This window comes from Branchiostoma belcheri, unplaced genomic scaffold (assembly GCF_001625305.1).
Source record: "Branchiostoma belcheri isolate BF01 breed outbred unplaced genomic scaffold, Haploidv18h27 scaffold20, whole genome shotgun sequence".
In the NCBI taxonomy this organism is placed as follows: Eukaryota; Metazoa; Chordata; class Leptocardii; order Amphioxiformes; family Branchiostomatidae; genus Branchiostoma; species Branchiostoma belcheri.
Genome location: NW_017803491.1, coordinates 771234 through 784980, shown reverse-complemented (window position 1 = coordinate 784980; position 13747 = coordinate 771234). Strand labels below are relative to the sequence as shown.

Genomic DNA, 13747 nt, shown 5'->3' with positions numbered 1-13747 from the left:
TAAAGCTTACAGAAGTTGAAATTTCTTTGGTATTTAATATTACCCCACCTTTGCTACCATGGCAGTGGCTGCTCCCAGCCTGGCTGCCATGACACACTGGTTTGCACCCTTCCCTCCAAACCCCAGGCTGAACTTGTTCCCATGGATGGTCTCTCCTGGTTTGGGGAGGCGGGAAACATAGCTGAGGGCAGAAGTCAAATACATGTATGAGAAATCATACTATTTAATACTTTATTTGTACATTCAGCTTGGATTTTCTTCTTCTTCTTCTTTCCCGTACGTGCACAACCTCAATAAGTTGAGGGCTCCGGCACGGTGAGGGGTAGGGGTTTTTGGTTTGGATTTGGGGTGTCGCTCTTATTTTGTATTGTGTATATAATGTGTATATATATGTTGTTGTAGTCTGTTGGCTACAGACTACAAGCTCCTCAGTGGGCAGGGGCGCCACTCCCTGTCCGCCAGCTGGGTGGCGGTGAGTACCCGTGACTCTTGTTTGGGGTTACAAGGTGTGAATGGCATTTTTAAATGCCTGCAGTGACTTGGCTTTAACCACACTATCTGGTAGGCGGTTCCATTCTCTAACAGTTTTAGAGAAGAAGGAATTTAGGTGATAGTCAGCTCGTGAGCTTGGAGGGTGGAGGGCTAAGCTGTTTTCAGTGCGAGAGGGAGCTCGTAGCCCCTTGCTTGCTAGCGGCATGTGCATAGCTACAATGTTATTTGTGATCTTATAAAACATCTGTAAGCGGGCGTTTCGCCTCCTTTCTACGAGCAAAGGCCAGTCGAGTGTGACTAACATGTTAGACACACTAGACTGCCGTCTGTAGCGGCGGAGGGCAAAACGAGCCGCCCTTCTCTGGACAGCCTCCAGGTTCCTTATATTACTTTGGGTATAAGGATCCCATACCGTCTGACAATACTCTAGTATTGGGCGCACTAGGGTTTTGTAAGCCCGGGCTTTGACCTGTGGATTTGGAATGTTAATATTGCATCTCAGGAAGTTAACGGTATTGTTGGCTTTTGAGGATACGTGATCTATATGAAGGTCCCATCGTAAATCTCCAGATATAAGGACACCAAGATATTTGACAAAGCTGACATGTTTGAGAATATGCCCATGCAGGGAGTAGTCGTAGACAATGGGAGCTCTCTTTCTGGTGATGCTGAGCACTTCACATTTGTCAGGGTGGAACTCCATAGCCCACTTTTCCCCCCACTCTGCCAAAGTATGAAGGTCGTTCTGGAGTTTCAGTGAATCACCCTGGCATGAGACCGTCATGTAAATCATGGTATCGTCCGCAAATAAGCGAGCTGTAGAGTGTAAGTTTTCAGTGATATCATTTATATAATACAAAAACAGGCAAGGTCCGAGCACGGAACCCTGTGGGACCCCTGAAATGACATCCAATTTTCATCAGACACTTTTATGATATAATGACTGATCTGTACATGTAGTATAATTCAAAGAAGTTGAGAACTATGGGTAGGAAAATTTCCTATCGCCTGCCTATTTCTATTAAATTTTACACCATCTTCATTTTGTTTTTTTCTTGATACAAGCTCTTATTTCACTTTCAAACTCTCTCATAGTTAGTTGGTAAAATCTGTAAAAGACTGTTATTCTCTTTTGTGTATGATGGATGATGTGAGATGAGCTGATGAGAGTTTTTTCATGAGGTCATCATAATTTATGCCACGCCCACCTGATGAGGTCCATGTTGCAGGATCCAACAACAACCACGTCCAACTCAGCCATCCTTCACGGCGATGTGGTAATGTTTACAGAATATAGATCTGCCACTGATGACTAACAAATGTTACTCTTTGTGGTACAGAGCCGACTAAACGCACTATTCTAGTCAATTTTGAGACAACTTGTGTAAACTCCGTTCACGAAAAAGCACCAAGTCAGCTGGGAAGTGACCTGACGTCATGACCTTATGAACTTTGCCCCACAAAAATGGCGGAGGACTCAAGTGTGGAGGTCCGAATCTATCCAGAATCAGCCCTAGTTTCTCATAGTTAGCTCAGGGGATCAAGTCGGAGAAGGTCCATAAGACAAAATGAGCGAGTCCAGTTCTGGAAAAGGCAGCGGCAAGAGACGAAAGTCTTCTGGGACCCCTAGGAAATCTGGTAAATTACCCCCCCCCACCTACCCAACACACACGCACACCGTGCGTGATCAAGTTTAGGTGTAACAAACTGCATTAGTCGATAAGAGTAAGGATACAACCTAGAAAGTGTCTTGGCGATGAATTGTTAACACTTAAGTCTTTTTCAATACATTTTATCCCTCTGCCACAGTTTGTGTCACAAGAACAGTACTTTACCTTTCATTGTAAAGTTACTAAATGATAGTTGACATGTTCATTGTGTAAGTCATGGTTGTATTGAATCGTTATAGCTGATTTTATATTGTTTAACATTGTTGTAATGAATCGTTATACATTGTAGCTGATTTTATATTGTTTAAATGTAAACAATAACCACAATTCAGCCGAAGGGCTGCTATGGTATTGTATTTGTATTTGTATTTGTGTGAAATAAATAAACCAGTCATATATATATATCTGGTGTTCTTTCTTTCCTGCTTCCAATTTGCAGATAGCTCCTCACCCTCTCCTGTGAAAAGCCCTTCTGTAAACTACGCCAAGCTGAGTCCAATAGCTAAAAAGGTACGAGATGTGGCTGCAGACTGGCACAACCTGATCCAGAGATGGGAGGTACTGAATGCATCAGGAGCCTCAGTTGCCAACAAGATAGTCAACTGTAAGCTTGCCAACATCGAGTAGGTGTATTTTCTGTTATCTGTTAATTATAAAAAAAGATTCTATTCCTCAAGTACAATGGTTATCTTGAGGGATAAAGTTTCTATTGAAATGAATGCCAAGGGGCATTGAAAAATGACCATAATACACCATATCCCAAGTGTTCTTATGAGTTGAATGCACTGTTATTTTCAGTCAAGCTGTTGTCTTGTGGGACATTATTCCTCCCATGTCATTGCCAGATCTAAAGATGCAGCTGAGATGACTGTTGGGCAGACATCAGCAGGGTCTGTAGCTGGAGCAGGTGGAACAGGTGAAGCAGCTGATGCTGATGGGATGAGTAAGGAGCTGGAAGTCTTCTGTAATCAGCTAACTGACACTTACAATGCCATGGTGAGGGTTACTTCCTACATATTTGTACCCTTTGGGCCTACCATATAGATTTTTACAGCCAGCCAAAGTACCAAAACATGATCCATCTGACCCTCTGGAAAAATCAGGTTGTCTAAAGTTTAAAACTGTAGGTCAGGAAGGTGTTTTTTGGCGTAGGAATAGCCTTGTATACTGGTGTGTAGGCTTGTATATGTTAACGGATTGGTTTTAATTCTCAAAGACTATGTAATACTACTGATTCTAATGAGGCCACAGGCTGATTCCATATGTCTTTCTCAGGCAAAATTGTGGGAGAAGATGGAGAAGTTGACATCCAACCTGAAAGGCCAGAGAGAGCTGCAGCAGTACCAATCTGACAATGATGACAGTGATCCAAATATTCCTTTCCAGACATGGACTATTCAACATTTCTGTAAGCTCTTTATGTGGTCCACTTATTGCTTTTTATTGCTTTGGCTTAAATTGATTTGCTAAGGTAAACTATTTTTATATACTATTTTTATATCAACACTGTTCTGCATTACTTTTGGTCTATTGGTAACTTAGATTCAACATGTTACTTGTAGTTGTGTGAACCCAAGAACTATTTCTTGTTTCTTAGAACATAAGTACCATTCATGTGCTTGATGATATAGAATTCTAGTAGAGAATGGTTCAACATCATAGTAATGATCACGATTGATGCTGCTTCAAGATACTGACATTGAACAAGACAAATTGGAAGTACATAGTCATTCACAGAGTACTGCCCTTGTTTTGAATCAGGCTGTGTCAGAGTGTGTGCATCAGAAATCTTTTCTTCCTGCACAGATGAGGTATCAGCAGAGCTCTCTGAGATGTACAGCAAGGAGCTGAAACTGAAGCAGGCAATATCAGAGAACATTGCACACCAGTCTGACAGGCACACCATGATGTTCCTAGCCTCCTCCTGGCTCCACCAGCCATACATAGACAATAGGAGTGAAATATTGTTGGAGAGTATGTTGGTAGAGACTGGACACAGATGACATTTACTGTGTAGAAGAACTATTTTTTTTTTTCTGCAGACTTACAAGACATAAAATGCTCCATGGTACTATTGTCATGGGTGGCATAGCAGATGTAAGTGAAGGATGTAGTTCATCATTATAATGTTGATTTGTATTACATGTATTAAAGTTTCAGTAAACAATATGTAGTGTTCCAATGTGTCGTCTGTTCAGTTGCTTCCAGATGGAGCTACTCCCGTGACGGGAATCTCTCCACCTACTTGGTGCAGTTCCCTCATGGGATTTTCTCTGATTCTTGTAACTCAGCTTAGATCACAGCTGGCATTCTTAACCCTCTAAATCCTTGACTGTCAGCAAACTAGCCAGACACAATGACATTGTTGACTTCAGTCCACTTGAAGATAGTTCAGGTAATAATTAGCTCAAAATGACCTTTGATGTTCTGTCGCATCATGCATTCTTTTTGTGACATGGATGGCTGTTTGTAACTCTAGTGTAGGATACATGGTATAACTTAACTAAGGTCACAAAGTCCTGAAACCACTATACAACTATTATGATATCTGGTTACCAAGGAAACAGTACACACTCCATTGACCCTATGCAAGACAAATAACATAGGCTCTAACAATAGACAAGCCCAACCCACTCCTTTCTCCCCGCGTTCACACCAGGGAAACAAATATTGAACTAAAGTAGGGGATCGTTCACAGCTGTACAATATCTAATCATTACCATGTACATTTAGTATCAAGCGTTCTTTACAACCTTTCTTTTTTTAACGTAAATGAAATGTGTGGGCATTTTGTGACAAGAAAAACCTTTTTGTTTATGAATTGCGAATAAAAATTTCCCCACAGTTTTCCATCTTACCCTAAGAGCAATAGCATTGAAGTGGATCGGTTTGGTGCTGCTGGTAATAACACAGATTCTGATATATTGTTTAGGAAGTTTCTAGAGCATATTTTCGATGTCTTGATTCTGAGTTTGCCTTCTTTTTTGGAGTTGAGAAGCACATGGACGAAAATGCCATACTGTTTATGTTATTTTCATAGTTAGTACTACTAACCATGGCGACTATCAGATCTGGTGCAAACAAAGGATGTTCAAAAATACCTCTTTGCGTAAACTAAACTAACCAGGAAGGTACACAGGTAATAAAATAGCGATCTTGGTATCGCGGTTGCTACATCCAAGGAGTTTGCTACAACATCTCATTTGATCAGAAGTCATTGTTAGCCAGCCTTAAGAAAACGGAATGGTCCCTCGCCCAATATTTGCAAGGTACTCTGGGTGAAAACAACTTTGGCATCAATAGTGACGTGGTGAAAAGTAGGACAAAGCACCATAAGACCGGCACGGGTGTCGTCGTTGGAAACCACCGACCCACACTTGATTAAGTTGTACGAACGCCAGCACAGTGACCGTCTTCACTGAAAATTTACAAGACCAGGAGACAGCACCATGGGAGACATAAGTGGCGGGATGAAGTGTATTAAATACACGCTGTTTACCTTCAATCTGCTCTTCTGGGTAAGCGTTGCTTTACCTGCATTAAATATTGTCTGTAGGCATCGTCAGCAGTGCCTAACCAGTTCGTATGCCAAGGCTTACTTTTGAACCATATTCTTTCCTTGAGACACGTACGATTTTGGAACGATCAGCAAATGATACACAAGTAAACAGTTACATGGCTGTTGAAGTTAGAATGGCACTAGTATAGCCTTGCACTGCTTGCAGTCGCCTCTCAGCGCCCATTCTCCTATTTACGTGCCAGTTCCTGTGTATTTCTATAGTATAAACGTTGCACAAAAGGCATGCACAAACGATATCATTGCTAGAAAACTATCGGACACTTTTATTTTCGCATGCCATTGGTGACAGTTGTGAGACTGCGTCGTGTAGTTCAATGATAAGGAAGCTATGTATTTGATTTGTTGTTGAAAACGACCTTCATGGTAGAAAATCATTATGCGTATATTGAGTCAAAGGAGTACTGTCAGAGTATTGCACATGGTTCCACTAGTCATTGGATTACATGCTAACGACGATATCCGCCTCGGTAAAGCTAGTCTGTTGGTTTCACACGAATCCCCACAGTTGATGGGAGCTGCCATGTTGGGCCTGGGGATCTTCCTGCTGGTTGACACGAACACAGGATCCGTGCTGTCCGTGACAGGTGTGCCGACTGGCGAGCTGTACGCAGGTGGCATCGTGCTGACCGTGGCGGGGTCCATCACCATGGTAGTGGGCTTCTTCGGTTGTTGTGGTGCCATCAAGGAGAGCCAGTGTATGCTTGTCACGGTACGAACTTCTTTCCGATCAATTTTTCTACAAACTGTGAATGCACTGACTTCCCAAACTACCCGATGTTAAGACAACACATCTTATGACAAGCGATAGTGTTGGAGTAAAACGTGTAACGTTATTGTGAAGGAGAGTCTAATGATATAAGATGGAGAAAAGGAACATAAACTGGGCCATGATCTGAGGTTTCGTCTAAAATAAACGACGAAAAAATTATAGCGCAAACCATCTCAGACCGACACATGCGCATATCTAAAAGGATTCGGAAATTTGGGCGGTAGAAGTTATATGATACTTCATACAATTCCTATGATATTTTCAGTTCGCTGTGTTTCTCTGTTGTCTTATTGCTATGGAGATTGCTGTTGGAGTGTACTACGTCGTCGCCAAGGACAGGGTAAGGTCAAAAACGTTTAATTAACCTAGATTGATGCCTTTAAGAGCCACGCGTTTCGAATCAATTTTAAGCCCCGCAGTTGTACCGAGTTCGCTTGACATCTGGCAACTATCGTATGTTAACAGGCTGATGGTAAAATTGTATGCCGATTCCACGGCACTTGACGTCCCCAATTTCTAAAATTTCTGCAGGTGAATGAACTGATAGAGAACAGTCTGAACTCACTGGCAAACAAAAACTACACGGAGTACAGCACTGCTGAACAGGCACTTATCGACACTCTTCAAAAGGAGGTAGGACAGTGTGCGATACGAGGATGGACTAAGTGAACATATGATTCACATTAGCGATCCTCACTCTGAAAGTTTCAAAGTCTAGACTGGAAGTAACAAATGTATCAGGTCCCTTAATTGTGGATGCCATTTTCCCCTTTAGGTGTTTCCCTGGGTGTTTCCTTACGTAAACCCTGACAGATGATTTCAAGGTAATTTGCCCGAATGAGGGAAAGGTAATATATGGAGGTACGTAGTACCTAGGAAGGCACGGGAAGTTTTCTTTTTTGTTATCGGATATATGGTTGACATAGCAAACTGGTAACAAGGAGTTACTTTATTCCACACCGTGACAATGCAACAGCAAGCGATTACCCGTCTTTCAGATGGAATGTTGCGGAATGAACTCCACCGATGACTGGGACCCAAAACCCTCCTCCTGTGTCTGTGACATCAGCTTGACCAACTGTGTGACACCTGGGAACTGGAACAGGGTAAGTCGGAACACTACTTCAGGCAGGGAATATTTCGTACGTGTAGTTTCGCTACCCAGCGTTTCTTTGAAATACAGTACATTTTTCATGTCTTGTGTAGTTAAAAGTAAACCTGACAGAAAGTTCTTGAAAGGTCCTCCTGCCTCCACACAGGCGTGTACACCCCAGGTGATTGCTTTCATCGCCAGGAACATCTACATCATTGGTGGCGTCGGGATTGCTTTTGGTGCCGTAATGGTGCGTTAATAAACTAAAACCTATTGACCTACGGAAAATAACGATTGAAGATCAAATTGCGTAACGAGTCTTCAACTGAATCCATCATTTATATACAGAAGAGAAAGAAATTAGACAGTTACCTATGCAAATGCAAGACTTTTTCCCCTCAAGTTGTAGACACTAGTGTGGACTGTATACCACACGTAGTTACATGTAAATTATCGTTTCTAAATAGACTCCTCTATATTTCAGATCATGGGGACGATCCTTGCGTGCAGCCTGTGTAATGCTGTGAAGAAAAGCAGTAATCAAATAGCCTAGTGACAATGAACTTCAAATACCAGCTCATCTTTGTTCGTTTTTTTTTAACTATATAGAACAACTTCATGGTTCCAAACCGCATGAGTGTGTGCAGAGTGCATATGAATAGAGAACTGTCAGAGTTTGGATAGAAGAGTTCTTAGACAGATGCTTGTTTCTGAGGTGGCTTTGTTGAGATAGACAGATATTGACTGACCAATCAGAATCTAGAACACCTGTACATAAGATTGTTATCAATCAATTACTCCACTGGTATCTATTACTTCTTTCCTATCTTGTGCAAATTTCAACATAAAATCCATTTGAAAATATGATTGGTATAAAAGTGAGCACAACTATCTATAGGGCATGCTGGATTGATGCATTGCTTTTACTTTCTGTTAAATAGTATATTACTGGAGAACACTACTAGTATTACTTTTAACATTTTTATCCAACTGTGTATGACTTGGATGTGAAAGAATGAACAGTTTGAACCTGTAAGACAAAATGTCTTCAATCAGTTCATTTGAAAACTGTACAACCACAAAATTGTGCACTGCACTGCATGTAAATGTATTTAACTACAGTACATGTCATCAGTAAACACTGTTCTGTTACAAGAACTCCAATCACATTCATTTTCTATTTCTAGACACTTTCAACTCTTCAAAAAGTGGCAATCATCCATTTCGTTCAAGAATAAAGTTATGTCAATCTTAAACATTAAAAAATAAAGCAGAAAATATATTGAGTCAACATTCTCGAATCAAACATCCGATTACATTTCTCACCTTTTATAACGTTAAATAATAAACAAATTTGGCTTACAACAAAAGGCATCAGAAGACACACATTTCTCACCTTCTCCAATAGTTCTTCTATAATCAGTCCACATTATCTAAAATATACATTCAACTGATTAAAGGGAGCTGTATGTAGAATTACAAATATAACAGAACATCTGAATTCAACATTGTCCTGATAGGCCAACAAGGTAACAACAAGAAAGGTAACATACAAAGTAGTAAGGTGTCATAGCGTCAAGTAGAGAACAAACTTTTGACTTATATTCAACAGATTCCCTTGGATTGTAGGGTGTACATTAAGGCTACACAGCTGCCATTTATAAGATAATCATAACTGCATGTTGTGCTACAGGCATAAGAAAGTTAGCACAACTCATCAACTCTCTCAACAATCCTTACCTAAATTCCATGTAACATGAAACAGTGCTGTGGGTACCTGTCAGCCTGTACAGTACATGTTTGTGCACAGAGTAGGGGATAAAACAATAACACAGCCAGGGAGAACTAGACTTGTGGATATTGTGCTAGATTTGTGGATATTTGCATACTTGGGATGTTTCAATTCTGTAGAAAATGAGTTTTACTTCTCAACTTGTACAACTTGAACTTTCTTTGACCATGTTAAACAATACAACAGCGGGGAATCTTCTTAAGAATTGACATTTATAGACACCATGCCTGTATTGCCCTAATGTAAGGAACAAGACAGAATCTTAATGGCTACCTAGTTTTTCAACAGGTGTATATGGTTGTTGTACAACTGTCTGCTCCTCATTTCTAAACATCTGCTACCTAATATGGAATGTGAACTTCTACATTATACCAGACAGTCCACTCTTTACAAACAAGCCTGTACATGCAAACATTGGAAGAGATCTGTGTGGATGTGAAGTACAGAATTTACATTACATGCTATAATGTCATTACAAATGGGCTTTTGGTGCTAAATATATGTGGCCCACTAGGGTAACCCAAAAAACATAATTCTAGAGGCAAACCTAAGCATGTCTTACTAATTTGGTCAGATTTGTTAAGATTCCATCAGGCATGTTAGAAAATACAAATATAAAAAGCACCAGTAGATGCATTTAAAAGCTGTCAACATTCCTACAAACTGCACTGACATGGCAGGTTAGCACAGTGTTGCTAAACAGAATAACACCATCAAAATAGAGACAATCTTGGCAATTTCCACAGCCAGATTGCTACCTTTATGTGGGTGTTGTTGTCTGTGTTGGCAAGAACAGCACTAATACATGTATATGTCCACCAGCATATATACCATACATATTGTTAGTGACAATTAAAACAGTAGCCTAGTTCAAAAAACAAATTTCAGACCGAAAGGATAATGCAGGGGAAAAATTCAAAGGCTTAAATTTTTCAGCGGTTGTTTCTATTGTGGGTGAATTAACTCTAATTAGACCCGTCCATTCCAGTCCCTCCTCCTTACTCTGCAGTGCTGCCCAGTAAAAAACACCATGCCACATCAGATGATGGCTACAATTGGTGCTGCCACTGCTAGGTATTTTCTGTTGTTTCCATGGTGACACTGGAACATACAGTAGCTTAGCCACATTTTGGAATGAAATAGCACAATGTGCCAGACTAAGCAACTTCATCAACTTTATCATTTAAGATTTCCACTGAGGATTAGCTGACAACAGTTGTTGGAGTACCTTCCAAGGTGAGCAAACCCATTGAGACTAAAAAACATATACATATTTGTGATCATATCACTGAATGTTATATTTCCTGAACACATGAAAGCTGACTTTTATAGATGCCAGTGTATTTATTTGCTGAAATTTGCTGCTTGATCTACTCATGCATAGTGATCTGTTGCTGTGCTAGTAATGTCTGGATGGCCTCTATTGTGAACCCTGGAGCATCAATCTTCATGCCTGAACCATCTGGATTGGTCACTAGGAACTGTCCATCTGCAATCTGTGTTACTGTGGCACCTGGATGTGACATCAGGGTCACGCCCTCTTCCACCTCAGGACTGCCCATGGTGTTCCCATCTGGCTGGGTGTCTGTTGATGATGGTATTTGTTCACTGTCCTCCATCACTGTTGGCTCGGTTTGGTCCGTACTAGAAGGAACAAATTCTTCTCCAGCGTTCACAAGTTGTGTTGGTTCAGCTTCTACAGAAGCCATGTTGGACTCAGCTGGAAAAACTGTGGCCAGTTCTGTTGAATCCTGCCCAACATCTTGAGAGCTAGTTGCCACATTATTACTGTGTGCTAAGCTGCTTGTGCTTGATACCGTACCAAATCCTCCATGTCTTGATGTTATCAAGTTGTTCTGCAATGTGTCGGTTGTTTGGCTTGTTTGCATTATCTGCTCAGAGTCCGGCACTGTTTCCACCTCAGCTCTACTGGAGGTCTCAGACAAAAGGGTTTCCTCAGTTCTTTGTCGTTTTGAAGGAGGTTGTACAAGCTCTCCTGGAGAGACCACTTCCACAACTCGTCTCTCATTGGTGCTGCGGGTGGCATCTGACGGATCTGTGACCAGGAACTTGTACTTGAAGGAGTCAGAGGCTTGCACTTGTGCTGCTTCCTTCCCCTTCTGAGCAAACATCGATAGAAAATACAAGGGAGTGAAATATACATGTATACAGATGAGTTGAGTTTATGATCGATGATCATATTTAGATAATTGTTAGAGTTCATTTAGCATACATGAACATGACAGGAAATATTCTTCCTGTGGTTCGTGATATGGCAAGCCAATCCAACCTATGGTTGCTTGCCCCCATTTAAGTTCTGAAATTTTCCAGACATTTGATCTAGAAATTACAAAGAGCATTTCTAGATAAAATGTATTTCCTACAGCATTTACTCTTGGAATTTCTATGTACTGTTCATTATGTACTGTTCTGAACAAGGACATAGATATATGCCTAGCATTGCCTGCTCAGGATACCCCAAATGATATAACACCAAGCCAAATTTCTGTTTAAGGTGGTCCAGAAGGATAGCTGAGGCATATTTAGAAATACTACGAACTCTATCTGATATGGTAGTCTTTTGGGTCTATTTTTATAATTTTCTTTCGTCTTGTCACTATGGCCACATTTTGGCCGCCAAATTGACCGCCAAATTGTGCATTTTTTTCACGCTCCAGCCAGGCCCCAGTGGGGGTGTGCACATTATTTTTAAAAGCTACTCCGCCGCTCGACCAATCAGGCTCGCTGGTCATTACGTAAACTGAGAGCTTCACTGTCATAATTTTTGGGAAGGGAAAAGACACTGGAAAAGAGAGTTTTACTGAGCGTTTGATGTCAGTTGTTTGCAAAACGTTTTGGGTAAAAACCTGCCAAATGCAAAGAATACAGTAATAATTTTCTGAAAACACAAGCCGTTTCCATTGTTTATCACACTTCGTATCGGCAAAATGTTGTCAAGTTGCAACACACAACCAGAGATATACAGCCACACAAATCACCAAAAACGCCAGAAATAATCTGACAACTTCCTATATAAAAACATTCGACTGCCAAAAGAAACGAAGCTGTCTGCTTTGAGCCACAAGTTAGATCTTGGTTTAGTTATGAGCGGCCTGGCGGACCGGGTCACTGCATGCATAAAGAGCCGCGCTTGCTAGTTCATACTCGGCCGTCATTATGCGGCGTTATCCTTTGTGTTCTTTCATGATTTTCACAGACAACTCATTAAGTAATTTTCTACCGAATAAAAACGCGTCTCTACCTGTGCACTGTCTTATTATTCTGAGTTTGTATCGACTGCAACACGTTTGTAACTACTAAACGTTAACGTTACGTTCTAGTGAACAGACATGATAAGAACTACTAGTAATTTTTATAAAATCTACGTTTTTATTAAAAAATACGATACTTGCAAACTTCAGCAGAATTTTTACATAATCTTACGGTAACTGCTAACAATAATCTTTTACGATTTACAGCATACAGCAAATAGTAGCCGCTTACAAAAAAAATCAGTTCCAACAGATTTACAGAGATAGTCCGTACTTTTCAGATAGAACATAGAACGTCGTGCGTGAAAATTATTTCCACAAGTCTAGGACAACGTGCAACGTAAATTCACATAATCAACAAAATTATACTCGCTCATAATCCCATACCACGTCCGGGCAAGCTTTTTTTCCAGGGCTATCTACTCCGGTATCGCGCGATAACTTTTCAGTGTTGTGATCTTGCTGATCGTCAATCTCCTCTGGGGGTAGGCCTAAAAAACAAGTCCGTAACTCCAGAATACCCCGGCAGATTTTCTCCAATAAGGTCTCAGAATAGTCCATAAACCTCCATCTGCAAATCTACGTAGGATACGGCCGTGAAAAAGATCGTCTACCGGCCCAAATGCTGGCGCAAAGCGCACAGCTTTCTCCGCTCGTAAACAAGCCACGCCATCCGCCATTTTGGGTGAGTCACGTGACCCCTACTCGCGCGAAATCTTAGCGTTCTTTTTGGCTGTTCTTTTTACTGGATATATCCCCGGCCTGTTTTTCCAAATAGCGCCGCAGTAAGCTAAATACAGCGTGCTGACAGGCCAATGACCCATTTTTCGGTGGGAGGGATGGGCGCCCTTGGAATGGCGACAAAAAATTGGCGATTTCGGCTCTTTCGGGCTTCAAAATGGACATTATGTAACCCCTACGACATATACAGCATTTTAAGAATGAAACTGTGGAAAAAATGTTCATGGAAAGAGACAAAAAGGTGGTATTTTTTGAAAGATAAGCTTATAAACTAAAATCGTATGCGAGGCCGACACACTGCGCCGCTTTATATGTTGGGGAGGGGTGCTGGCGCATGG

General features: G+C 41.0%; 3 protein-coding genes across 5 annotated transcripts in view; 2 read left to right on the top strand and 1 right to left on the bottom strand.

Moving 5' to 3' along the window:
- LOC109469192 (ribokinase-like) overlaps window positions 1-1805 on the bottom strand; it is a 5666-nt gene extending 3861 nt beyond the window's left edge. Inside the window, exons 1-2 of the mRNA XM_019767631.1 lie at window positions 1701-1805; window positions 49-181 (exon numbers count right to left, since the gene is read on the bottom strand). Of these exons, the coding sequence (XP_019623190.1) occupies window positions 49-181; window positions 1701-1753 (186 nt within the window). The 5' untranslated portion in view covers window positions 1754-1805. The remainder of the gene's footprint in view (window positions 1-48; window positions 182-1700) is intronic.
- A 135-nt stretch (window positions 1806-1940) lies between these two features.
- On the top strand, window positions 1941-4331 carry LOC109469193 (cyclin-dependent kinase 2-interacting protein-like). Of its 2 annotated transcripts, none has more exons than XM_019767634.1 (5): window positions 1941-2130; window positions 2602-2785; window positions 3008-3158; window positions 3438-3570; window positions 3969-4331. In XM_019767634.1, exons 1-5 carry the CDS (start codon window positions 2061-2063, stop codon window positions 4163-4165), a joined length of 735 nt encoding a protein of 244 aa, XP_019623193.1. In that variant the 5' UTR covers window positions 1941-2060; the 3' UTR covers window positions 4166-4331. The 2 variants fall into 2 exon arrangements, with proteins under 2 accessions (XP_019623193.1, XP_019623192.1); XM_019767633.1 differs by having other exon boundaries at window positions 3414-3570.
- A 1008-nt stretch (window positions 4332-5339) lies between these two features.
- Window positions 5340-8658, top strand: LOC109469174 (CD9 antigen-like). Of its 2 annotated transcripts, XM_019767579.1 has the most exons (7): window positions 5345-5680; window positions 6248-6451; window positions 6777-6851; window positions 7043-7144; window positions 7510-7617; window positions 7771-7854; window positions 8089-8658. In XM_019767579.1, exons 1-7 carry the CDS (start codon window positions 5612-5614, stop codon window positions 8155-8157), a joined length of 711 nt encoding a protein of 236 aa, XP_019623138.1. In that variant the 5' UTR covers window positions 5345-5611; the 3' UTR covers window positions 8158-8658. The 2 variants fall into 2 exon arrangements, with proteins under 2 accessions (XP_019623139.1, XP_019623138.1); XM_019767580.1 differs by lacking the exon at window positions 7771-7854 and having other exon boundaries at window positions 5340-5680.
- The last annotated feature ends 5089 nt before the right edge of the window (window positions 8659-13747 follow it).